The sequence below is a fragment of the Mus caroli genome, unplaced genomic scaffold (assembly GCF_978045245.1).
Source record: "Mus caroli unplaced genomic scaffold, Mus_caroli_1 scaffold_13, whole genome shotgun sequence".
In the NCBI taxonomy this organism is placed as follows: domain Eukaryota; kingdom Metazoa; phylum Chordata; class Mammalia; order Rodentia; family Muridae; genus Mus; species Mus caroli.
In genome coordinates, this window is record NW_028227268.1 from 89,702,314 (window position 1) to 89,729,436 (window position 27,123).

Below are 27,123 nucleotides of genomic sequence, written 5' to 3' on the forward strand. Positions count from 1 at the left end.
GGACCCATGCATTGCACTCTCAAGACATCTTGGATCACACAAGTCTTTCTCAGCTGAGGTTTGGGAGTGTGGCTAAAACGGGAACCCAGAATCAAAGCATAGATTAGCGCGATAATCAAAGCACATCAAGAGCTGGCTGATTCTCACAAACAACCCCAAGACCAGTCAGAGCTCCACCGAGGGAGGAGCTGGAGGAGGCCCCGCCCACCTATACCTGGTTCAGCAGCTCCAACTTCTCCAGAGAGAGAGCGCCACTCCATCGGAGACTGGGTGCATACTTACACCCAAGGAGTCAGGACTGAGATGAAAAGGACCCTGGAGACCCAAAAGAGTATGCCCTGTGTGAGAGTCCTGCCTGAGATCTGGAAACACCTGCTGTAACAGCTGCCTGGTAAGGGAACGGGGCAGCATCCCTTGTGCTTGGAAAGAGGGCAGTAAGGAGCTGCAGATGTGAGCCCTGCTGGGGTGGAAGGGAGGGAGGCAGGCCTGGAATCTGCTGAGCCCTAATTCTGCCTCAGGTCTTAGAGTGTAGTGCGATGCCTTCTGTCAGAGTGAGAGACCCAGGTTGGCACTCCCCCTGCCTGGCACTGGAAATGTCATCATTTTCCTCTCTGCTGCCAGGCTAGACCAACAGGCACAAGGCACACCTTCATGGTTTTCTTGGGGAGGATTCAGGGCACTAAGACCTTTCAACTACACCTGCCTACCCGCACATGACTCGAGACACACCCACTGAAGTGACAGGATGAGGGAACAGAGGTGAGTGTGAAGGAGGCTAGAGCATAGCGCACTCAGGCATTTCTGTGATGGAGTGGAGGTGGGAATTCCCATCAGAATCACCTCTGCTTCTCAGAGTCACTGCCTCCCAGGTGACACTCAAGTCCTGCGTGTGACCTGTTCTTCCTGGGTGGTACCAGCCGAGTATGCGAGGAGGAGCTTCAGCTTCGAATTGTTCTTAAACCAGTGAGATTACTAAATCCCCCAACGGAAGACACAGAGCATAGAACCAGTGAAGCAAATGGAAAGTACTATTTATTGTTTATGTTTATTCTGATTCGCGTCAGGTGGGAAACCAAAGCTGAGAGGTTAACTATGACTCAGTTTGATCTAACTCCAAAGCCCAGGCTCTCCTCTACACACAGATAGGAGATTTTAGCCAGAGGATTCAGCTAGTCCACCTCGCATGCACAACTGCTGAAGGCTGGAATCTCCACCTACCCTCTCATGGTCTATGATCACCACTAAGTGCCGGCTCTGATGTCTGTATCCAAAAGAGAGGACTGAGCCTACACCAAGAGCAGTAGACATATAAATAGTACCTTGAAGATTGGCTCATCAGCTATATGGCACTGGAAATGTCATCATTTTCCTCTCTGCTGCCAGGCTAGACCAACAGGCACAAGGCTGAACTTCCAGGACCCCATCCCCAAAGTGGATTTGACATAAGGAGCAGAGTCACATGTGATCCCATTCAGTCTGGGGAACCAAGGACTTTCTTCATCATAGAAAAGATGTCACACTCTAGCCTTCTAACTCGCTACTGCTTTTTTGTTTTGTTTTGTTTTGTTCTATGTTTTTTGTTTTTTTTTTGTTTTTTTTTTTTTGTTTTTTGTTTTTGTTTTTTTTGTTTTTTGTTTTTTGAGATAGGGTTTCTCTGTTGTAGCCCTGGCTGTCCTGGAACTCACTCTGTAGACCAGGCTGGCCTCAAACTCAGAAATCCACCTGCTTCTGCCTCCCAAGTGCTGGGATTAAAGGCATGCGCCACCACTGCCTGGCTCACTACTGCTTTCTTGTGCCTGGTATGTTCTGAGTTCTCCATGTCAGGCTGAAGTGAGAAAGGTGTTAGTGGTGTGGGCCCCACTGGAGAAAACCATGCTAGTAAACTGGTGCCAGATGTGACCTCTGTACAGATCAAGGACTTGGGAAATACTGTTCAGACAGTGGCCACTTAACTAAAGTGGGATCTAAGCTGAATCCATCACAACTCTGAGGTTCCTCTCCTGAACCAGATAGCCAGGATGACACCCAGGCTTGCCCACTGCTCTTCCATGCTACACTGAAGCATACTGGGCCCCTAGTAGAGCCAGCAGACAGAATGCAGCCACCAGAGCCTACGTGCCCTTAGAGAAGTTTTGGAGGCCCATGTTGTCAATATTGTCTTCCTAATATAGACTGGTCGCCAGGAAATACCTATTTCACAGCAAGCCTGAAGATAAAGACTAAATGTTTCCCCAAATGTTCTTGATAAAGGCAGATTCGGATTCTTACAGAAGATGGGAAAACTGAGGAGTCTCCCCAAATGAGGACAGGGCAAGTTCAGGCCACACTGGGAAAAATTCGCAGATAGCAAGGGCTTAGGGGGAAAACCGAGTGGTTTCCAGTGGCTATGGACAAGCCTCGATTTTTAAAAAAAAAAGATTTATTTACTTATTTTATGCATATGAGTACACTGTAGCTATCTTCAGACACACCAAAAAAGGGCATCAGATTCCATTATAAATGGTGTGAGCCATCCTGCGGTTGCTGGGAATTGAACTCAGGACCTCTGGAAGAGCAGTCAGTTCTCTTAACCACTGAGCCTTCTCTCCAGCCTGCCAAGCATCCATTTTTATCAGCTTCTAGAGGTGTCCGCTTCCTACATCCAACTGGCCAAGTTGTAACACACTCTTTCTAGAATCAAATTAACATAAACATCTCTGCAGTTCCCACCCTAGCCCTGTAGCATCCTCTTGAGGGGAACTGGTGGCTCACTTTCTCATTACACCAAACATCAAGTTGCCTGAGCTCCTGATGCAGGGTGGTGACAGGACGTGGGACTCATGGCTTGCTCCCCTCTGATGGAGCAGAAACCTTTCTGCTCGAGTACCTCTGTCCTCACCAGACAAGACCTCTGCTGGTCATGCGTCTGGGTTTTAAGAGAAGCTCACTTACCCTTTAAAATGTTAAAGAGATGGAGGGTATGCAAGCCTTTCCATGGACCCTCTTAAATTGTATGCTGGGGGCAAGGAGAGGAATAGGGACTAGGGAGAAGCATGAAAGCAAGCAAGCATGAATGCTGGTTTTACAGCTGATGTTTTTGGTGAGTGGTTTCCAGTGGCCATGAGCAAGCCTCCATTTCTTTATCAGTCTTTAGAGCTCCACCCCCCAGCCACCTTTTTTCCACTGTGAAAAGGACCAAGATAGAGTATATCTTGCATGCCAAGGTGGTCAGTGCTGACTTTATAAAAGTAGAAACTCTGAAAATAATTGGTACTCATAAGTAGAACACGTGGCATAAAAGTGTTTGCATGTTCATGGTATGAGCAACCCTGCTGTCTTAGGGAGGCAGATCTATAGAAGCTGACATGGGAAGCTGCAGCTACCACAGAGAAGAGCTCCTTTCTGGTTGCTGTGCCTAAGGGAAAGACTTGGATCGGCTACTTACACTTGAGCTGCGCCTTACCTGCTGGGTAACCCTGGGGACATCACTTCCTCTCAAAGCCTCAGCTCTCTCCTTTGTAAATGAGAATCATCGTGGTCAGGTCAGAGGTCTGTAAAGACTGGAGAGGGCTTAGCTCAGGAAGCAGTAGCTTAGCAGGTGTTCAGAAAACAGCAGCTCTCTACTCATGTGGGTAAAGGAACAACAAAGGACAAGAGTAACAGCGCTGCTTTTCAGCTTTTTATGCGTAAATGTGTTTATTTATACATATAAAGCAGTAACAAAGGGCAAAAGCACTCAACTTCCCTTTTTAATTTTTTATGCAGAACTGTGTGTGTGTATGTGTCTGTGTGTGTGTGTGTGTCTGTGTGTGTGTGTCTGTATGTGTGTGTCTGTGTGTGTGTGTCTGTGTGTGTGTGTCTGTGTGTGTGTGTGTCTGTGTGTGTGTCTGTGTGTGTGTGTGTCTGTGTGTGTCTGTGTGTGTCTGTGTGTGTGTGTGTGTGTGTGTGTGTATGTGTATGTGTGTGTCTGTGTGAATACAGGTGTATGTCGGGATAAGAAACATTGTTAACAACAGCAACATCTGGGGTATAAGAAATGACAGAGGGACTAAGCATTTCCTTTGTTTCTTGAGACAGGTTTTTTAAAATCAATTTCTTTTTTTTTTTTCGTTAAAGCAGTTTCAGGAACATACTGAGATTGAACTCCCTACACACGTAGGACTGACTGTTCCTACTCTCAGCATCCTACACCATAGGGACATGTTTGTTTCTATCTGTAAATATGTACTGGGGCTGGAGCGATGGCTCAGTGGTTAAGAGTACTGACTGCTCTTCCGGAGGACCTGGGTTCAAATCCCAGCACCCACATACAGCTAACAGCCATCTGTAACTCCTGTTCCAAGACAATTCTGCGCCCTCTTCTGGCTTCCATGGGCATTGCATGCATATGGTGCATAGACATACATGCCAGCACAAACAACTCATACACATAAAATAAAAGTAAATCTCATAAAAACTATACATCTGGGGCTGGAGAGATGGCTCAGTGGTTAAGAGCACTGACTGCTTTTCTGAAGGTCCTGAGTTCAAATCCCAGCAACCACATGGTGGCTCACAACCATCTGTAACTAGATCTGACACTCCTCTTCTGGAGCGTCTGAAGACAACTACAGTATACTTACATATAATAAATAAATAAATCTAGAAAAAAAAGAATGTAGAGTTGGAGGTGTTAAACAGGGATGCAGTAAGGGCAGTGTGGGGCTTCTCGAATACACAGACAAATATGTGCCATGGACTGGCTATGGGTGCTAGTTCTGATGAGCCATTGTATAAATTCCACTCATATCTGGATTGGGTAAAAATATTAGCCTCTCAAATGACAGTGTACCGGATGACACACAGTGGGCAGGTGCTAAACTAAACAGTTGCAAAGAGGCTGTTCCCCATGCATGTTGGGAAAATACTGCCCCTGGCAACTCTCGGAAACGGCCAGGCTGGAGGGAGGTGAACCTTTGGACTATCCCCCTCACCTCACCCCATCTTGTCTCCCTAGGTGATTCCTCCTTCAACCTCTTTGTGTGTGAATCAGCTCCTTCAACATGAGCTACAGCCTCTATTTGGCCTTCCTGTGTCTGAGTCTCCTCACTCAGAGGTGAGCGGCACTACCTCAGAATGGCTCAGAGAGAGCTGCTCTGGTATGACCATGTGACAAGAAGGCTTGCAAGCATTTCCCATTTAACTTGTGGCAAGCCAAAACCTAGTCCCCTCATTTCCTGAAGCACCCGAACAACAAGATCTCTGTGGTTCATTCTGTTTTAGAGAACAAGTTTCTAAAATGGTCACAGGTAGATGGACTTGTGTTGTTTGTTTGTTTGTTTGTTTGTTTGTTTGTTTGTTTTCAATAAGGCCCTTGGTGAAAGAAATAGGGGAGATGGCTCAGTGGCTAAGGGTGCTTACTGTGTAATCAAGAGGACTGGAGTCCAGGTTCCAGTGTCCATGTAACAAGCTTGGCACCCCATAAATGCTAGTAAATTTTGGGGCTTCTGAGTCAGAAGAAGATAAGAGGATCTTTGGGGGTTTTCTGTCTTCCAGCCTGGCGAAGAAAATTGAGTCCCAGGTTCAGGGAGAGACTCTGCCACAAAGAAATAGGTAGAGAGAAATAGAGAAAGACATATGATGTGCATGTACAGGTACATATGCCTGTGCATACATATACATACACAATCAATTAATCAATTTTTAAAAAAGATACTTGGAGGGTTTGCCAATTATCATGAGAGTTTTCTCTATAGCAAGTGAGAAAGAAAATGGAAATAAATTCATTAACTAGAAAACATGAGATTTCTACTTAGGAAAATTACTATGTGAACCTATATACACGTACACAAAGGAGCACACACACACACACACGAGGGAGGGCCAGTTAAGCTCATGTCAATGTATGTTTATCAATATTTGAACAACATAGGCATCAAAAGCCATTCTCTTTTCCAGGACGTGCATCCAGGGGAACCAGGTCAATGTGGAGGTCAGCAGAAGTGACAAGCTTTCCTTACCTGGCTTTGAGAACCTCACTGCAGGATATAACAAATTTCTCAGGCCCAATTTCGGTGGTAGGTTATCCTTTGTGACCAGGGCATCAGTTCACACAGTGAGAAAATGCAGCAGAGGACTTCAGGGGGCTTTGCTGACTCCGTCCTGACGGGCAGCTGGTTTAGGAATTGGGAAGGATGGATAAAAACATTTGCCTGTGGTTTTTCGTGCTACCTTTACGAAAAGCACTCTCCCCCTCCACTTGCGAGATAGAGGTGTGGTCTCCACCATGGTGGTGGGTGCAGGAGCCTCTGGCAACCTGTGCCACTCTCTTCCTTCCCCCCTACATCCAAGGTTCCAGGAATTCACCATGAGTCACTAGCATTGCCCACCCGGCCTTCCTGCCTGCAGACTGCCACCTACAATGGCCTTCCCTCATTTCCACCTGGATCTACTCCTGGGTCATTTGCCTGCTTGAAATCTAAGCACGTGCCCCAGGAGCCTAGGCATTCCAGGAACTAGTCAGCCTAGCCTCCGTCAGCCTGCCATTCTCTCCTCCCACAAAAGTCTCCAATATGCCACTAAAACACCCACCAGCATCCTTACTCTCCTGGCTTCTGTGCCTTTGCACAGACTGCTTATCTGCCTTAAGTTACCCTTCCAACTTGCCTTTCTAGAAACATGGCAGTTTCCATCACGTCTTGGAGACAAGGCTACCCTCCTCTGAAGGGTTCTCCCTGATTCCTTCATAGCCCACCTTGTTTTGAGCACACCCCTGAGTCACATCATTTCCCTGTTATACTGTACCTGCCCTACTGCCTCTCTCCTCTAATGGTGACAGTCTCTGGTCAGATCTAGGACAGCATGTGAATATAAGTCCACTGGTGGTCAGATGACAGGAGGGCATTGATTCTTCAAGATATTTGTTGGTCTATAAAGAGTAAGGGTAGAGAGAGAAGCTGAAAGGGCTCTCAGGCCACAAGGTGAGGAGACAAGAGAAGCAAGGAAGCCTGGACAGCTTGTCTTAAATAGGTGTGATGACGGAAATGTGTTTGGGAAGACCACTAAGGCATCCCTGAGCAAAGCTGCCCAGCAGAGGACTCTGCCTCTGAGCATTCTGGATTACCCCTGCCTTAAAATGCTACCATACATAGATTTCTGGATGGCTGAGGTCCATGCTACCACTTGCCTGCTCACCCTTACAACACAGTTGCTGGCAGATTCCTCAGTACAGACACCAGGACCCTCAGGCACTCTCACCTGCTCAGCTGTAGATCTGGACAACATCTGGTCCCACAGAGAGGACCTGAGTCCTTTATGTCGAGGACCTAGATACCACATGCCCGGGTTCCCATGCCTTACTATACACTAGCAACAAGTACATGCATCTAAAGAGCTTGCCTAGATCAGTTTTTCTTGCCTCCTAACCCTCAAATAACTAAGTCAGTACATTATGGTTCATGTTTGCATGGCGACAGGCCAACCAGGGACAGGGATGTTGGGCAAAGAGATTGTTCTGAGAGCGAGGCTCCTAGGGTGGGCTTAAAGGAATGTGAGGCCCAGTTCTACCTGAAGTGAATGGACAGAAGAGAGAAGGCCCAACGCCATGCTAGGTGGCAGTCCACTCCATCTCCTAATAGATCCTGTCTTGCTGGGCACCCTGTAAGCCCATGGATGTGCCCTTACTTCCTGTAGTTTTTGGACACCCAGCCTCTTGGCCACTGAAGTCCTTGAAAGACAAAACCTCCATAGTATTTTCTAGGATAAAGCAATGGTTTTCAAGTGGGCACTTACACACACTGCCCAGGAGTTGACTTTTACCATTTTCCTAGGAGAAAGGTGCCCTCTGGTGGCACAGCTTGTTTGTATAGTTTCAGGGGATGAAAGCAAGCTTTCATAAGACATATGAAAGTTGGCATAAGACAGCCAACTGTGACCAGGCCTAGGCTAGACTATTAGGGGGAGACTAAGCCCAAAACACCATTGGACTAGAATTCTGTGTGCTTTCAACTGTGCAGTCTTCAGAGAGGGAAGCTGATGGGCCCCACTGTTTTTCATGCTCTCCAATTCTATGATAGGTACTTAGCCTGTATTGTACAGCTATAGCATAATGCCTGGACCTGGGTAATTTATAACAAACCCAAACGCGTGAGCTTGTCCAGTATTTAAATGCTGGTATTCAGCATTTAATGGTCTGGCTGCCGTATCATCCCGCAGTAAAAGGTGAGAGCGCTGAAGAAGACAAGGGAGGGATAAACTTTCTTCCTTAACAGCACCAGTCCTGACCGCTAGGCTGCAACCTTTGTAGCCCAATCACTTCTTAGAGCTCCCACCTCTTACTACAGTTACATCAATTAAACTTCCACGTGAATTTAGGTTGGGAATCAGAACAGCAAGTTACATATCATTTAGCACACAAGAAAATGTCACAGAGAGGTATAACAATGTGCTTGGGGTCACAGGGCAGCAATAGATGCATATCTCCCTCTCTTCTCTCTCCTCTCCTCTTCCTCTCCTCTCCCTCTCCCTCCCCCTTCCCCTCCTTTCCCCTTCCCCTCCCCACACCACCCCACTCTGTGTGTGTGTGTGTGTGTGTATGTGTGAGAGAGAGAGAGAGAGAGAGAGAGAGAGAGAGAGAGACTTGAATCTTCAAAAGCTACCCAACACCACACTGGGGCTCTCTCAGCTATTTAATGCAAGTGAGAGTGCCTTTATCCATTAACCTGGTGAGCAAAGTTGTCCCCTCCCCAACATTAGCTGAGATTACAGAAGAGAATGAAGAAGCCTGGATGACTACTGATGAGCAGGTGTCAGAGCCTGGCAGGTATGGTGTCAGGCCTGAGGCCGTGTGCAGGGGGTCATTTCTGAGACTCCTGGAGAGGACTGGCAGGCACTCTGCATGCATTCCTTCTTGCTGTCGCAGAGCTAGAAGATTTCAGAGCCGAGGTCTAAAATCACATGGTTCACACTCCTGGGCCCTTCTGCCACATCTCTAGTTGAATGAGGCCTGGCCTGGCTGGCTTCTGAGAATAATGGCCCCTGTGCTCCAGTCTTCAGAACTAAAAATGCTCCTCAGTGGAGTCTTTAAATCTCCCTAAGCCCCAGGGCTGGGGCTCACTAAAGACTGTGCCTAAGACCAGCCATGGTGGCACGGTTCTGGCAAGCTGAAACTTAGGGCTTCTGAAAGTGAATGAAGGAAGAAAGCCTGTGGGGCCAGCAGGAGCTTGGCTCTGGTCAGTCTTCCATGCCGTGCGGTGGCAAGTTCCCTTTGTGGAGAGAAAGGGAAGTCAATGTGTAAAATCACGTGAATAAACCTCTGATCCACTCGACACAGTCAGCCCCTATAGGCACCACAGGAAAAATCTTCCACAGAAGAAGAACCTTACCACTAACCTCTTTAAAATATACATTAATGGGCCAGGGAGAAGGCTCAGGGGTGAAAATGCTTGCCACACAGCCTGAGTTGTGTTCCCTGAATCAACGTAAATGCTGGCTATAGTGACACACATCTGTAATCCTGGCACCCCTGCACTCCTACGAGGAGATGGAGGTGGAGACTGAAGACCTTTCAGAGCTCTCTGACCAGGCAGCCTTGGGCTTGCTGTGTAGCACCAATAAGAGAGAGACCCTGCCTTAAAGCAAAGTAGAGATGAGAACGAACTCCCAGAGTGTGTGGCACTCCCCAGCTCTCTCTTTCTCTCTGAAATAAGTAAATTAATCTTAAAATGTTTTTAAAATACCCATTAATTAATAATGGTGCGACCTCCCTTATGAATCATGATGTCCCTGTGTAACTCTTTATATTTTTCATACCAACTGGTTGCTCCTGGGAAGATAAAATTAATTTTATTTTTATAGTTCAGATTATTCAAATATTTCTAATATGTGGGTATTGCTTTTATAATTTCTCGAGTTTTGTTTCCAACCCACTAATGTAGATACACCGGCTGCGGAGTCTGAAATGGAGCAGAGGATGCAATGGGTGGTTGGATGGAGGAGAGCTTGTGTTTGTGTTTCTATGTAAGTCTTTCTGGTTTTTTTCTTCCTTCTCAGGTGATCCAGTTCGGATAGCTCTGACTCTGGACATCGCCAGCATCTCTAGCATCTCAGAGAGTAACATGGTAACCAGTGCCGCCCCCTCCCCTGCTCCCACATGGTAACCAGTGTCACCCCCTCCCCCGCTCCCTCTCCTTGCTTTCAATTGTAATGTCCTTTCAAGTAAATCAGAAACAGTGGCAGATGCCAGAATTCTGTCTTGTAAGTGGAGGCAGTAGATGTTTATAGGTTTTCTGGGTGTCAGGAAGGGAACAGGCTCAAAGGCCAGGAAGAGAGAAAGTAGAAAAGGAAGTGACCAATTGACTGAGGAATAAAAACGGAGAAAAAGAATAAAAACATGTCCACACAGTCTTTCAGTCAAGGGACAGCTGATAAAACTTACAATGTAATGACCAATGTGAGAGGAAGGACACGGGAAAGATGAAGCCAGGAGGAAGGCAGTTTGCAACCCAAGCCATCAAAACCTTCATCAGTTTAGTGATGACTGTGTTCTCGGGCAGTGTGAGCTTTATGTCATACAATAGTAGGACAAGACTCTGAAAGTGGGCCTTGACAATAGGAGTTATTATCTAAAATAAATAATGCACTTCGTTCTTTCATTGCTGCCGATGAGTACCGCACCAGTATAATATATGCATATAGAGAGAATATATATGGAGGGAGGAGACCCCTTGACCCCTTTCCTTTTGTTTTTGGGGTCTCCCTAATCATGCCCATCATTTGCATTTCCGGCTTTCCCCCTAGGACTATACAGCCACTATATACCTCCGGCAGCGTTGGACAGACCCACGGCTAGTGTTCGAAGGCAACAAGAGCTTTACTCTAGATGCCCGTCTGGTGGAGTTCCTCTGGGTGCCAGACACTTACATTGTGGACTCCAAGAAGTCCTTCCTCCATGAAGTCACGGTGGGAAACAGGCTCATCCGCCTCTTCTCCAACGGCACAGTCCTGTATGCACTTAGGTGAGCAGGCATCTGGGAGTCTGGGATTGGAGGAAAACACACATGGAAAAGACATGTACACCCTGTGTACTTTGGCCAATACCAAAGTGGCCAGTGAGTTCTCATTCCTCACAGGTTCCTGTTTTGTACGCCAGCGCCATTCAAAAGGGCTTCTCTCAGTAGAACCTAGCTACAAATGCACCTACTGAGTAGCTGCTAGGTTCCAGGCCCCAAGCAGGAGACCCAGGAAGAACTGACAAGCCCCGCCCCTGAGAGTACCGGCTTATAAACAAAGGAAGTATCTGGAGCCAGGACCCAAGTTGAGTCCTCGGTTGCAGGTTAATGGTTAGAGATAATGCTAAAATATGCTTTCATTGGGTTATGAACTAAGCCTTTAAGAGTGAAGAAAGTGCCGGGCGTGGTGGCGCACGCCTTTAAATCCCAGCACTCGGGAGGCAGAGGCAGGTGGATTTCTGAGTTCGAGGCCAGCCTGGTCTACAAAGTGAGTGCCAGGACAGCCAGGGCTACACAGAGAAACCCTGTCTCGAAAAACCAAAAAAAAAAAAAAAAAAAAAAAAAAAAAGAGTGAAGAAAGTTAGCCAAAAAAGAAGAAAAGCGGCTAGAAAGCCAGCACGAGGATCTGAGTTCAAAGACCAAAGGCTGAGCTTAGGGTGTGCACCTAAACGCCCGGTGCTGAGGGCTAGAGGCAGGCAAAAAGATCCTAGGGCTTCCTAACCATCCAGTCCAGCCCTAGGCTTCAAGCTCAAGGTTCAATGAGAGGCCTAGTCTTGAAAGAAAAGTAAAATAGGGTGTGGTCAGGATGGCTTCCTGAATGAAAAGCTTGTTGGTCAGGCATGAGGATTAGAGTTCTAAGCCCTACCAGTCACTTAAATGTGGGGTGGCATGGCAGCCCCTCTGTACACTCGGCCTTCGGAAGATAGAAACAGGATCTCTAGAGAAATCTTCGGAAGATAGAAACAGGTTCTCTAGAGAAATACATCTGGCTAAACACCTGAATCCTTAAGATCCAGGCTCACTAAGAGACCCTGCCTCAGTATAGAAGGTAGAGAATGATTGAGGAAGATACTCAACCTCTGGCCTCCATGTACACACACACACACACACACACACACACACACAAACACACATATATACAGGTTCCTGCAGACTCTCATACATATGTAACCACAGACAAACATACACACAAGCAAACACAGACATATACACAAATAAATAAGGTAAAAATTAATCAAGGAAGACATCCCAATGCCAGTAACCCACATGTGCAAGAACACACACACACACACACAGGAGGAGGGGACAAGAAGTGGGAGAAGAAGAGGAGAGAGGGAAGACAAGGAAGAGATGAGCAAGCAGAGAAGTCTATGTTAGGAATTTGTCTTTCCCAGGGCTCAGTAGAGCAGGGTATCTCTACATAGCATCTCTGCGTGTCTGAGACATGTTTGTACGAAAAAGCAAGGTATGAATCCCAAAGATTCTACCTACTTGCAGCTACAGGCCACCTCTCCAAATTGCCAAGACCTAACGTTCCTTCCATCTCATGGATTCCCCTCAACGGTTGGAACAGGAACGAGGCTTAGGGAGCTGTGTAAGGCAGCCTAAACAAATGATTTATCCTGTGCAGGAACTTTCTGGGTCCTTAGGGAGCAGATCAATTAGAAAATATGAATGGACTGACCTGTAATCACAAGAAGGACCTGAAGTTATAAACCAAGGACTGAGCGAACAGATAAACAGCATTTCTGGGCATGCCTCAGCAACCCTGAGTTTTACAGAGACCAGCCCAAACCCCAATCCCTCTTTTAAGAAACCTAATTCTCCTTTGATTTCCAATCTGCCTTTTTTTCCAAGCTTCCATGGGAACCTGTTTGCACCCAAAGTGTGTGCATGTATACTTGTGTACCTGAGGGTATGCATCCACTATGTATTACGGCATATAGCACAGTTACCAACGAATCACAGTTGACAAAGAACTTGCCATGATACTCCTGTCCTAAACAGCTCTGCGAACGTAGGCAAGTTACTAGACCCTCTGAGCTTCAGGTTCCTCAACAACTAAACAAAAGTAATAGCAGTTCGTATAGAGAACTATTCAAAGGATTCATGCATGTGATGTCCTCGGTACAGAGACTAGTTTGCAGTAAGCAACCAGTTTCTCTCTGCCTCCCTTAAGGGGATGTAGAGCGCCGTCAAGTTGAATACTGTGCCATGAACATATCTGCCTCTAGAGTACCCAGCACTGTACTTAATAAATCTGGTAAAAGTGTGAATGTTAAAAAGGAAGATATCAGACTGCCTTTTAAAATCTCTACTGTGAGGACTTCACTATATTAGTTGAGCACACTTAGGTGAGCCCAGGAGCTATATCCTCTGATTTCTCTATATCTCGATGCCACCAAGGATCCAGGAGACCAGGACTCCTGTCTGGGCTCTGACACTCAGAGCCTTGTGAGTGTAAGCAAATCCAGTGATCACTGTTCTAGCCCTACAAAGGGTTATCATAAAGATTACACTGAAAACCTAAGCTTAAAAGCATCCCCAGGAAGAGGAAGTGTTCACCAAGTTCCTACTCTAACCAGGAAGCTATTTGTAATTGACAGCTGCTGGGTGAGGGAAAAAGTCATTTTCTCCAGTGCAGTGACGCTGGAGGTGTCAACCATACCCCAGAGCAGGCCTCATGCTCAGGAGAAATTAGCCCATGCAAAACAGGGTCCATGTGGTTTGTTTGGTTTGGTTTTACCTGTGTGCTTTCCTGTTGTCATTTTGGTTTGGATTTTGGGTGTTTGTTTGTTTGAGAGGGTTTTTGTTTGTTTTTATTTTTGTTTATTTGTTTTTGAGAGAGAATGAGACTGTGAGGTTGAGTGGGTAGGAACTAAAGCAGGAAAGAATGTGATCAAAATACATTATATGAAAGAAAAGTTAATTTGAATTTTACAAAGCATCCCCAGAAGCTGGAGAGGTGGCTCAGTCCTTGCTGCCCTGCCAGAGGACCCAGATTTGAGTGCCAACACCCACATGGTGGCTCACAACCATTCCTAGCTCCAGTTCCAGAGGACCCAATGTCCTTATACTCATAAAATAAACTGACTAAAGCTAAAAATTCATTTCTATTTTTCTACTAATATATTCTGCTGGAGAGTGAGTGTGTTCTGTCCTGTTGTGGATGTTTTGCCTCTGAGCTGCCAGCATTCTTCCGGTCTGCATCCAGTTTTCACTGAATCCAATGCATGTTCCTGAGCATGGAAAACCTCAGGAATGCTAAAATGCAGGCTCCAAGCCACATGTCCCCAGAAGAGTCTGAGCAAACCTTGTCTCAGGGCAGCCCTCCAAAAGAAATGTGAACTTGCTCTCCTGACAGCACTCTTTCTGAGCCCGCTTATTTGTTTGTTTTTCTTTTTTCTTTTCTTTTCTTTTTTTTTTTTTTAGAATCACAACAACAGTTACATGTAACATGGATCTGTCTAAATACCCCATGGACACACAGACCTGCAAGTTGCAGCTAGAAAGCTGTGAGTATACATTCTGGAGAAGGCCCCAGGTGACCTTCCTGGGTGATTTCCATCTTTTTTTTGTAAAGTATCCTATATCAATGACCTGTCTTTGATCCATAAAGGATTGAGCTGTTCAGCCAATACCTCCAGAGAGAGTCAGATTTCGCTCGAAGGCAAACTGTAACATTGTATCTTTGAGGGAAAACTGTTGCACATTAGTACCAAATGTCTCCAGCCATGAGTAGAGAGATGAGGGAAGAAGATGCTCTAACATAGCTGATAGTGTAGGTAGGTCATGATCAGCAAACTGAATTCATCTGCCAAGTCTGGCCCATCACCCATTGCTGGAAATGCAGTTGTATTACAGAGAGAGGTGACCAGTCATTTGCATATGTCACACTGTTATAACAGAACTGAGCATTTAGAATAGAGACTACACTGCATGGTCTACAAAGCCTAAAATAATAACATTCTTCATCGCTGCAGAACTTTTAGGAGCCTCCAAGAGCTAATTCCCTGTCAAATTCCCAGGAGTGTATCCTCTCTCAGACATACATAACCATAGAATCATGAGTATTTCTACTTTATAGAAAACTTCTTGATGAAAATGGATCTAAGCTAGATATTGAGATCCTATAGTATTTTAGTTAATGTCATCTCTCAGGCTACTTATCCTCAGAGGGTCTATGACTCCAGATGAATCATTCAATGGCTATGGCCTTTGTCCACATAACCACTTTTGTTCTACCAAAACCAAATCAACCCTAGGTCCCTATAGAAGCTGATGCAGAAGTCCTGGGTGTCATTAGCCCCTTTTGCATTTGTTACTAAATAGGCCTCGTTCCCTTCAGGTTCCCTTCAGGCTGCCCGAGGCCTCAGAATCTTTCTTTTCCTTGTCCTAATGGAAATTCACTGTAGCCTCCAGCTATTCCTTACTATGCAACTGCAGAGGAAGTAGGGAAGCTAGTTGGAAAATGATGGTAGGAGGAACAGCTAATGGGATAATCCCACTCTGCCTTTGTGGTAGGTAGCTTCCAAACAAACCTGCAAGTGTTGTTTTCTTACCTTATGATTACACAAATTAAGACTCGTCACAATTTATCATTTTTCTAAAGGAACCTGAGAAGCAGAAATACTGGGGCTGGAGCCCAGGTAGGGGGCAGGACAATTCCAAGGACTCTTCCACTGGCCAGCAAAGCCCATGGGGATTGTGTTACCCTGGCTTGTTTGTGAACTGGGGTGTATATTTTCCCAGAGTATGCCATTACGTGGTTTAAAGGAATTGTGTGGGATCTCTAGGTTTTTCTAATATGCATCGATAATCACCATATTTCCCAGACTGAGGGACCGATTATTTGGGAGCCCAAATCCTCCCAAACAGTAAGCTGAACTACAACGTGACTATCAGACTGAACTACAAGACAGCAGACCCAGTTTCCTCCTTTTGGTTTCTTAGGGCGAAGGCCAGTGTTTTCTTTTCCTCTGTGTCTTAAGGAAAATATTTTGACTCTGTCTAATACTTCAGTTCCACATATTTTCCCACTAAAGTCTCCGGCTAATCTGGATGGCTGATTGAGTTCCATCTGCCTATCTTCTGTTAGTCCATCCATTCAACAACTGTTCGCCTGTTCTTTGTTAAACACGGTGGCAAATGCTTGCAATCCAAAGATAAAAATGATTCACCTGTCTTCAAGAAGTCCATCTCCTTACAGAGAGCACAGGACTTAAAATAATTCTGAAAGACTGAGTGATAACTGAAAAAGGTAATGTTGCCATGGGAGCCTGGTAGGGGTCAGAGATGCCCAGAGGGAAGTGCCACCTGAAATCATAGGAGGGATCCGGATCCAGTCCAGCTAGCTGAGAGGACAAAAAGCAGGGCACAGAACCACAGGAACAAAGGAATAGCAAAGGTTAGTAAGGAGCACAAAGAGGGGTGGGGGCGTGTCAGGGGTGGGGTGCTGGGGTGTGAGGGAAGACTGCCTAGCAAGGGAAAGGCCCTGGCTCAGTCCCCAGCACTAGAGCAGAAAAGCCAAATATGGAACGCAAATCACTGACATTGATGATGCAACTGCCTCCAGCATGTGAAAGAACTTACTTGGTGTACGGAAAGCTTCATAGAGCGCTGAGAGTAAACGGGACATCTAAATTATAACCTAGGAATTTCCTAAAATGGAAAATGTGGGTTCACGCTGAGTGGGTTTGGGTCAAATCAATTCCTTGGGATTGATAAACAGTCTCCCTTGTTCCTTAGTAAGCTTCTCTGAATAGCCACCAGGTTTGGGCACCTATGTTAGGGAAGTAATGCCACTGATGTGACTCATTAAGGCATCAAAGTAGAAAGCAACTACAGGCAAGCCTTGGGGACCACTGGGTACTCTACACATAAGGGCACACGTGGGCAACTCCAGGAGAGAAGAACCATTATGAGAAGAAGCCATTTTTCAGACGTACACATTTAATTAAAGGCTTAGGCAGCTTAACTATTCTATTGATTCAGTGCATGCAAACCCTTCTTGAAGCAATGCAGTCATTTGGTGGCAGAAGGCAACTTGAGGTTGTCAAGAAGAAAAGCCATTCCCATGCAGCACAAGAGAAATAATTGCCTTCCATGTGTCACGACTGGGCTCATCCCAAATCCCAGGAGCAAGATTCTCCAGGAAAGTTCAGCACTCTGCATGCACAGACACCGTCCCCAAGGAACAGAGGAAGCTTCCCCGGAATGCTTATTAGCAGGCATTTAGGTATAAAAAACAAACAAAACAAAACAAAAACAACAAAAAACCTCAGTAAGATACACACACACACACACACACATACACTAAAGAAAAGAATTTACATCATCTTAATCGCCCACATTCACTCAGGGACAAAAGATGGTAGTAAATAGAAACTGTGAGTCTAGCCGGACAGTGGTGGCGCATGCCTTTAATCTCAGCACTTGGGAGGCAGAAAGATTTCTGAGTTCAAGACCAGCCTGATCTACAGAGTGAGTTCCAGGACAGCCAGGGCTATACAGAGAAACCCTGCCTCGAAAAAAGGAAGGAAGAAAAGAAGGAAGGAAGGAAGGAAGGGAGGGAGGGAGGGAGGGAGGGAGGGAAGGAAGGAAGGAAGGAAGGAAGGAAGGAAGGAAGGAAGGAAGGAAGGAAGGAAGGAAGAAAGAAAGAAAGAAAGAAAGAAAGAAAGAAAGAAAGAAAGAAAGAGAGAGAGAGAGAGAGAGAGAGAGAGAGAGAGAGAGAGAGAGAGAGAAACTGTGAGTCTCTCCTAAGGGTGAAACCAAGTACCCAGGGAGGAGTTTGCACTCTTCATCTCCTGAGAGCTGTCTTCATTCCTCCGAGGTCCCAGCGTAATTTCAATGGCTAGCTTCCATTCAGTTTTGGATGGTTCCAAAGGAAAAAGCACAGCCCCATGAAATCCTCATGGAGCTCAGATGTCTCAAGATAATGCCTACTGGATACTGACTCCATAATGATGCTTCGTAGCCCAGTGTTGGTCCCAACACCAGCATCATATCTCAGTAACCTTTGAAGCAATGAAGGAAGATGTTTGTGTTTATGGCCGCGGATGGGCAATATCACCAGTTGTATGACGTTAGCTAATGACCCCCTGAGTCTCAGCTTCTTAATCGTTGGAATGGAAAAAGTAACAGGACCAGGCTTGTTCAGTCATCTTCCATTGATCAGGTTTATTGGTCTATAATTTATGCACCATAAAATTCACCTTTTTTTTTGATGGGGGGAGGGGTGTTTTTTGTATATCTTTGGCTTTCCTAGAACTTGCTCTGTAGACCAGGCTGGCTTCAAACTCAGACATCCTCCTGCCTCTGCCTCTCTAGTTCTGAGATTCAAGGTGTGCACCACCCCTGCCCAGATAAATTCACCCATTTTTAATTTATTTGTGACCCAAAGTTTTCAGTAAAATTGCCAGTGTGTGTAGTCATTGCTAGGTTGCATTGTTGGAGCATTCCTGTCACCTCCAGAGGTCCCTTGTGCCTCTTGTGAACACCCCAGTTTCCTCCCATCACCTCCAGGTACCACTGACTTACATTCTGCTACTGTGGAGTTTTCTCTCCTGAACGGTTCACAGAAGGAAGACCAAAACGATACATTCCATTTTGTGTCTGCTGTTTTTCATAGAATGCAGTGACCTGTTATCAGTAATTCATTCCCTTTGATTGCTCAGTACTATTTCTTTCCAGCTTTTCCGTGAATGGGCTCTTGGGTTGTTCTCACATCTGGCCGCTGTAGCTAAGGCTGCCATGAATACTTCTCTGACTGAGTCAGCTCAGTCAGTCAACAGGTTCTCCAGGGCAGGAGTGAGAATTAAAACGGAAAAAAAAAAAAAAAAAGACAATTAGACAACACTGTAGCATGACCCCAGGCAGTTCTGAGGCTAAAGTGAGTTTATTTTTTTCCAGTCTGCTTTTATACCACTTACATGCAAAATAATAAGACCATTTATAGGTCAAGGAGCAAGCAAGGCAATAAACAAAATCCTGAAAACACCAATCAGGATGGCCAAGACAAAAGGACTGCCACACATGCCTCAGCTGAACCGCTCTGAGCTCTGCATTAACTCAAATGTAAATATTCTTCATCTGAGCCTATTTCCTGAGTCCTGGCCCAAAGTTCAATTCCCACCTTGAGCTTACTTCTTTGTCCTGGCCTGATATCAAATTCCTGCCAAGTGGCCCCAAAAGCTCTCCACATTCTGTGCAAGTCTTTCTGTGACTGGCACTTTATTCCCCTTAAGTAAATATCTAGAGTTACTGTTCTGATTCAACTGATACCCTTATTATTTGGGTTCTTAGGCATTTTGTTTCGCAAAAGTGGTTGTATATCTTACACTCCCACCTACAATGTTTGAGCTTGTCAATATCCTCAATGTTTTCCTCTTCTTGTCCTCATGATTGCTATCTTAACGAGTGTGAAGTACTGTGTGGTTTTGCTTTGCATTTTCCTAGTGACTGATGAGGTTAGGTCTCTTTTTTGTGCTTATTAACTATGCATACATCTTCTCAGCCGGGGGTAGAGAGGACTGTGTTGCAAGGTTCCCAGAAACTGCTTGCTAAGTAATAGATACTGAAATTATTACACCACCATCCATGAGCTTTGAGATTACACTTTCCTGAGCAAGGCACAGCACTGAATTTTGTCTCTTGCTTGTCCGTATCCTGAGAGAGTTAAGAAACCCCTTAGAACCCGAGAGTTTTCCCAGATAGTGGGCGAATGATTCCTCAAGTCTAAGGTACAATAGTTAGTGAATAAGCATATCTTTAGGAGACATTGCAAGCTCTGCTTCACACACATAAACTAATAGTAGGATCAATTACAATTTCAGACATGTAAAAACCAAAGTCCATCTTAAATCTGAAGAAGCACAGAGATGTCTATCTTACAGGATTGTGAAATTATGAGGGATGTGTTGTGTAAGGGCTCACAAAGGGTAATTTATCAGTACCATCAACAGATACTAGTAAAGCTAACATTTTTCAAAAGCAAATATTGACAGATATAAAGTGACTGGTAACAGACTTTTAGTTTTGCATTCATAATGGGAAATATGAATAGACCACTTCTGAAGTCCCAGACAACATTATCAAAGCTTAGACTGCCCTGAAAGGCAGAAGCTAACATGGGTCTCTGTGATCATATGCTTTGTAAGTGTCGTTCAGTAGTGAACGAAGCCATTTTTATCATCCACCAGGTTTGAACAATGCTTATAATAGAACTACTTCTCAACCAATGAAAAATGGGCATAGCAAAGGATTTCACCCCTCTGTGCTTGAGAATCCTTGTCAACTTTTTGCGTGGTATGCTCCTTTAGATTTAATGCCACTAGGAGAGAAGTCTTGCTGGTCTCCACTGTAGCATTTCCCAGACCAGCTCAGTCTGCAGCATCCTTGCACTGACCAGGGCTCCCTCTTGTTTGCCAGGGGGATACGATGGCAATGATGTGGAGTTCTCCTGGCTGAGAGGGAATGACTCGGTGCGTGGACTTGAAAACCTGCGCCTTGCTCAGTACACCATCCAACAGTATTTCACCCTGGTCACCGTATCCCAGCAGGAGACAGGTAACTCTTGTGAGCCATCAAATGGAATAAAAACTCCTTAGAGAGGGTGTTGGAGGGATAGCTCAGAGGTTAAGAGCACTGACTGCTCTTCCAGAGGTCCCAGGTTCAATTCCTAGCAGTCACATCACGGCTCACAACTTTCTGTAACTCCTATTCTTGGGGACCCAACACTTGCACACAGACATATGTGCAGGCAAAACACCTCTATTCCTGTAAAGGGCAAGTACTCTTTAGTACTGTGGAGTAGGGAAAGGGAGCTGGCATGGGATCTAGTCTTCTGTACATGCCACACTTGGGGTTCACATCAGGATTGACATGGTCTGCTGGAGAGTAAACCTGGGGGCAGCACTGACGTTTCACTGTTTATCTTCTGGGATTTTCTGACTGCTCAAACGCAGCACTCCCACATGCGTAAAAGTCACTCATTTTCTAATGAGAGCACTGGTCACTTTAATAACATGCTCCTAGGTGAAGAAGACAGCAGCAATACCATATGATCACCCCATTATTGATATTACTGATTCATCATGTACAAAGCAGGGTCTCTGGGAGCTGTTGGCTTTAAGTAGGTGTTTTCTAAATGGTATGATTTTTATATACAAACAGCAATGTTTTCTTCTCGGTTCATCCTGGTCAAGTTAGGAATGCTTCGTCTCATCAATATTTATATTCTCTAAAACCTTACCATGTACTTTAGTTGAGTCTAGATGACCTTAAAAAAAAAAAAAAGACAAATGTGTGGCAAAACTGTGCCTAGAGAAAAGACAGGAAGGGTGGTGCCTGTTGATATCTCCAATGTGTGTGTACACTGGTCATTTCCTAAGTATGATCCTGCAATGATACCTCCGAAATCAACAAAAATTAAAGTATAGGGGCTGGGTGGGTTGCTCGGTCAATAATGCACGTACCTTGCAAGCATGAGGACTGAGTTCAATTCCCGGAGTCCCCTGGAGTTTAAAAAAAAAAAAAAAAAAAAAAAAAAACAGGCTGGGCACAGCATTTGTAATTCCAGTACCAGAAAGGCAAAGACCGCAGAACTCTGCAGCTCCCTGTCCAGCCCTCAAGCCTACTTGGCAAGCTCCAGGCCAGGACAAGATCCTATCTCAAACAAAAAGGTAGATGGTGCCTGAGCAACAATACCCAAGATTGCTCTCTGGTCTTCACAAGCATTTGCACACACACACATACACGTGCATACACACAAAAAACTAAATTATATTTAATAGTCATCTTGAAAACAAGGGGCTGTCTTAAATAATCTTCATTAACCAGGAATCTATTAACAGCTTACTTTGTGGCAGGGCGTGGTGGCGCACGTCTTTAATCCCAGCACTTGGGAGGCAGAGGCAGATTTCTGATTTCTGAGTTCGAGGCCAGCCTGGTCTACAGAGTGAGTTCCAGGACAGCCAGGGCTACACAGAGAAACCCTGTCTCAAAAAAACAAAACAAAACAAACAAACAAACAAACAAAAAGCTTACATTGTGAATGCAAGACTGAGAAATGTAGGTTTGCCCCCTGAGGTTCTGTCTAGTGAGCTGGATGTGAAGAAAATCAGTGCTCATGGTGCTGAAGGAATTCTTTGCTAAAGAAAAGCATAAGGAAAAGAACATGAGTGTGGGCGTTAGGTAGCAGCAGCCCTGTAAACCCCACGCCAGGCAATGTAAAGGTCCTTTATGGCAACCAGAATGACAGCTCATAGTTGACTAGATTTTGTTACCAGAAGATGTAATGAGATTGTGATTTCATTAAGCATCTCATAGGGCAGTTATTCTTCTGCGTGAACAGACACGATTTCTTATCTCTTGTTTGCACTCTTAGGAAACTATACGAGGTTGGTTTTGCAATTTGAGCTTCGGAGGAACGTCCTGTATTTCATTCTGGAAACCTATGTCCCTTCCACCTTCCTGGTGGTGTTATCCTGGGTCTCCTTTTGGATCTCCCTCGATTCAGTTCCTGCGAGAACCTGTATTGGTAAGCAGCTCCTGCAGGCAATTTCTAAGAACTAGGTGAATCGGATGCTTTTTGAAATTCTATTGATATTTTCATTGACAGTTGGGGGCCGTTAGAAGAGCTAGCATCTTGAGAAATCCCTTTGCACAGATAGAAAGGTGGAGTCAGGAGGATTGTCTTTTTAAATGTGTTTTGTAGTGACAGAAGAGACGAGCTTGTGAGCAAACAGTCTGTTGTGAGTACAGATTGGCCATCCATCTCTAAGAGAAGACAGGAGATGGCATATTTAGAAAGCTATGTCACTTACGTTTCTGTTCAAGATGAATAAATCAACTCAATTCCAGAAGATCACAGACTTTTTAAAATGAAATCTATACTTTTCCTGAGTCCTACCCTCATCTTGCTTCTGAGTGGAACCGACCAGCCAGATGATCGAGGTTGGGGCAGGGTAGTGGGGGAAGGTGTTCATGGAACACCAGCATGGAACACGCCTACTTGTCTTTCCAGGAGTGACAACGGTGTTATCCATGACAACGCTGATGATCGGCTCCCGCACATCCCTACCCAACACCAACTGCTTCATAAAGGCCATCGATGTGTACCTAGGCATCTGCTTCAGCTTCGTGTTTGGGGCCTTACTGGAGTATGCAGTTGCTCACTACAGCTCCTTACAGCAGATGGCAGTCAAAGATAGGGTAAGGATTTTGAGGGCGTTGTCTCTGATCCATCACTTGGACGGGCAATGGACTGCTCTGATGAGGTGATCAGGGTTTGATTCCATTTGTTCTAATGGATCTTATCCCCAATAAGGTGGGCACATTTGGAAGTCATGGTGCCCCTTGACCTAGGTTATTCTTTTTACCCAATAAAATAGGATATCAGACTTTAATTTTTTAGCAGGAAACTATTATTCATATGCAACATGAAAGTATAAGAATAAGCATCTATAGAAGAAAAAGCCTAATATCAAAGTAGACATGCTTAGATGGTCACACACTTTGGATTAATATATAGTTGCTACTTAATTTTTGTGATGCCATTTTATATTCTTAAATTATACAAGTATTAGGTTATCAAAAAAATGTATGGGAGACATTACTTTGTAACAAAATCCCAGAGACAAGGAGAGTAGAGAGTAGAGTTGGCAATCTATCCCAAAACCTCTTAGCTCCAGTGTGATGGATTGCTTTCCTCACACAGTAAGCAACAGGACACCCCATTAAGTATTACTCTTTATAGCTCTACCAGACCCTGGGGTAATTTGGAGACTAAGTTCAATAGATATTAATGTACCGAAGTTCATACACACAAACAAACAAAAATAATAGGGATCCAATTCAGAAAAGTGTCACCTTAAGCTGTGTGCTAGGATCACAAGTATCTAATAGTGAAGATGCAACCGGAAGAACCAATGGCTTTGTTACTGTGTTTGGTTGTTGTGACCAATCCAAGTCCCAAAGACAGAGAACATTTGTACCACCAAGTGCAGAGTGTGATTTCATGTGTTTTCTTCCGTATAGACTTCCCTAATAACACAAACCAATCCAGACTTACTAGATTGACAGGTGAAGGTTGGAGAGGTCCCAAGATCTTCTCCAGAAGACACCAGTATGTCCCCTCATGTGTACGCATGTAATAACAGATGCACTATGGGTTATATGCTGTATTCTTCACATCTGAGTATCCCCAAACTAAGGAAAATGATACCAACATGGTAAAGCAACTCAGCCAAGACCTCAAATTGTCTGCTCTCTGCACCTTGTTGACTAGTGGGAATTCCCCTGATTTGCAGGGGAATTTGTGTGTAACAAAGATCACATGACACAATGGGTTTCCATTATCTCTAAGAATCTCTTCTCCCTGGAACAGACTGGAAATTTACCAAATACCTACTGGGTGCATTACACAGTTTTATGCCTCTTAATCTTCCCCTTCGCCTCACAAAGGAACAATTCATATCATTAGCATGTTCCAGACAAGGAAATCATACCCTAAAGGGAGCTAGGCAACTAAAATTTTGAATAATAACAGACTAAGAGTTAGGCCCAGGTCTGCTACCTTCACTACACACTTTTTCACGATGCCATCTGTGTACCTCACTGTTTCCTGTCTTCTGATCTAACTATTGTCTATGAACCAGGGGCCAGCGAAGGACTCGGAAGAAGTCAATATCACCAACATCATCAACAGCTCCATCTCCAGCTTTAAACGGAAGATTAGTTTTGCCAGCATTGAAATCTCTGGTGACAATGTCAACTATAGTGACTTGACAATGAAAGCCAGCGACAAGTTTAAGTTTGTCTTCCGAGAGAAGATCAGCAGAATCATTGATTATTTCACAATTCAAAACCCCAGCAATGTGGATCGATACTCCAAACTACTATTTCCTTTGATTTTTATGTTGGCCAATGTATTTTACTGGGCATACTACATGTATTTTTGAGACGCCATTGAACTCTTGCATCACATAATGAGGTTAAGGGTATTCTAGAACATGTGTGTGCACTTCAGCTTAGAAAGCTACAAATGGGCTATTGTAACAATTATTCTAAGTTGTGTAGAAGCCCTAGTGTGACCAGATTCTATAATAGAGTCATTATAAGGCAACCCTTTTCTTCTTCAATTTTGGACAGAACACCCCCTCCACACACACACACACACAGAACCCAAGACTGCAAACCTACTCAGGGCTATTTGCTCTCTGGATCCCTGGTCTGCATTCACTCCATAAAAATGTGGGAAAATGATTACATATATTAAGGGGTTTGTTTTCTAAAGAATTCATAGTGCCACTGATTAAATCTCTGTGGTCCTTATAATATGCTCTCTTGCCTATTTAAGGAGCAGTGTTTTCTAATTTTTGTTTTTCCTTGAAATATGAAATGTGGGTTTGTGTCAATTCATTGGTGGTTACCTTGCCTCGTCAACCTAATACCAGATGGGTTCTTAGTGTTATTTAATACCACAGAAGAATTGTCCCCAAATTCTAATACGTCCTATTATTGACAAATCAGATGTAAATGAATAAAATTAGTGGATCAGTAAACTAAAAGAGAAAAAAAAAAAAAACATAAATCCTTTGGAGTCCAGGGCTTCACACTGATTTTCCATGTATCTTATTATTTTGTTTTTATACACCTTAGTCCTAAACTATGTAAAAGCCCCTTTTCCACATCAGGAAAACGGGAGGACGTTTTGATACTTGTTCTAGGATTCCTAATACAGAATGCGTCCATGAAGACTTGCTGGGTCAAGTCTACTAGCTAGCCACCTTTACTCACATACTGGCTAGGTACCAAGTAGACCAGAGAGTGCTCTGTCAGCCTGTCATCTCTGCTGACCTGTTAACCAAGATGCTGGGGAACATTTTGCCAGTGGCAAAGGCCCTGCCTCCTACTAGGAGGAGCTTTTATCCCTGTGCTCCCGTGACTCGGCAGGGGTGATGTCTATTAGGTAAGAAGCCGCACTACCGGACCACAAGTAGCTTATCTTAAATAGTTACCTTTCCCCAACCTTCCTAGCTGGACTACTTTGAGTGGCTTACCCTGCCTGAGCAGCAGACCACTGGCCCTGAATGGTTCCGACTGTTCTGAACGATGGAAAGACACGTTGCACAACCCACATGAGCTGTCTTTTCTGAGTTCAGCCAGGGTCACCCTGACCTAGGAGCTCTTGTGTGCCCCTCTCTCTCTTGCTCCACGGGAATCGCCTATATAAGGTTCCAACGCAGCCTCAATTATTTCAAAGACTTGCTGTCTTCAGCTCTTTCCCTTTCTTTCTCAATTATTTCAAAGACTTGCTGTCTTCAGCTCTTTCCCTTTCTTTTCTAATGAACCCTCAGCTTTCCCTGTCCTTTCTACAACAAGCCGGAGCTGTAGATGCTCTTTCCTTTCACGTCCTTCACCCACGGGCCCTCCTTTTCATCAGCATGGTTCTGCCCATCATTCCGCTTCTGTGAGCTTGAGTGCCTGGCGCTTAACAGATGTTTCTATTTTAGGATTCGCTTTGTTCATTGGAGTACACTCTTAAGCTAGGTGTAGTTGTGCCATTAGAGTTCTTAGTAGAATCTCTTTGTATTTTGTATCTGTTATATACATTCCTAAGGGGAGGGGTTAGGAGAGGGGAAGTGTGGTTGAGTGAATAGGTCACATCTGTGCATTTTTTTTAAAAAAAATAAAAATGTTTAAAATATAACTTCACTGAGGCCTCATTTTAAGCTACAGAAAAATAAAAGTTGTAAATATGTGAAACTATAAAATAAATACATCGTATGAGCGACTGGGCGGTGATGGCAGAATAATGTGAACACGTCCCAAATACAAAAGATACATAGTACAGTGCTAATAGAGTGTCTCCATACCGCGTCCACCCCAGACAGCACACATTCACATTCACACATGAGAAGAAATACAATGTTTAGTATGAGAGTAGTTTTTGGGAGAGAGGCAACCTTTAGATTTTAGAGCCACGCTGCTCTTTGGATAATAGGAGACAACATTGGAATTCTTAGTAAAAACTGCTGATTCCTTACATCTGTCCCAAATATTCTGCCTATGCAGAGTATTATCTATACAAGTTTTATTTAAAATAGTAGTTTTAGAACAGTGGTTCTCAACTTTCCTAATGCTGCAATCTTTT

General features: G+C 44.6%; 1 protein-coding gene across 2 annotated transcripts; it reads left to right on the forward strand.

Moving 5' to 3' along the window:
• The first annotated feature begins 213 nt into the window (after positions 1 to 213).
• On the forward strand, positions 214 to 26,635 carry Gabrp (gamma-aminobutyric acid type A receptor subunit pi). 2 transcript variants are annotated; one of them, XM_021177664.2, is made up of 10 exons: positions 214 to 391; positions 4,976 to 5,074; positions 5,917 to 6,035; positions 10,009 to 10,076; positions 10,756 to 10,973; positions 14,400 to 14,482; positions 20,397 to 20,534; positions 22,354 to 22,506; positions 22,993 to 23,180; positions 24,626 to 26,635. In XM_021177664.2, the coding sequence occupies exons 2-10, from the start codon at positions 5,022 to 5,024 to the stop codon at positions 24,926 to 24,928; spliced, it is 1,323 nt and encodes a 440-aa protein (XP_021033323.1). In that variant the 5' UTR covers positions 214 to 391; positions 4,976 to 5,021; the 3' UTR covers positions 24,929 to 26,635. The 2 variants fall into 2 exon arrangements, with proteins under 2 accessions (XP_021033323.1, XP_085685157.1); XM_085829031.1 differs by lacking the exon at positions 214 to 391 and adding an exon at positions 697 to 759.
• Positions 26,636 to 27,123: the final 488 nt, after the last annotated feature.

What these genes read in the sequence shown, in the direction of transcription:
- Gabrp (XM_021177664.2), top strand. Translation starts at nt 5,022, where the DNA reads ATGAGCTACAGCCTCTATTTGGCCTTCCTGTGTCTGAGTCTCCTCACT. An exon ending in TCTCAGGCCCAATTTCGGTG is followed by an intron (nt 6,036 to 10,008) that starts GTAGGTTATCCT and finishes CTTCCTTCTCAG; the next exon opens with GTGATCCAGTTCGGATAGCT. An exon ending in TCCTGCGAGAACCTGTATTG is followed by an intron (nt 22,507 to 22,992) that starts GTAAGCAGCTCC and finishes TTGTCTTTCCAG; the next exon opens with GAGTGACAACGGTGTTATCC.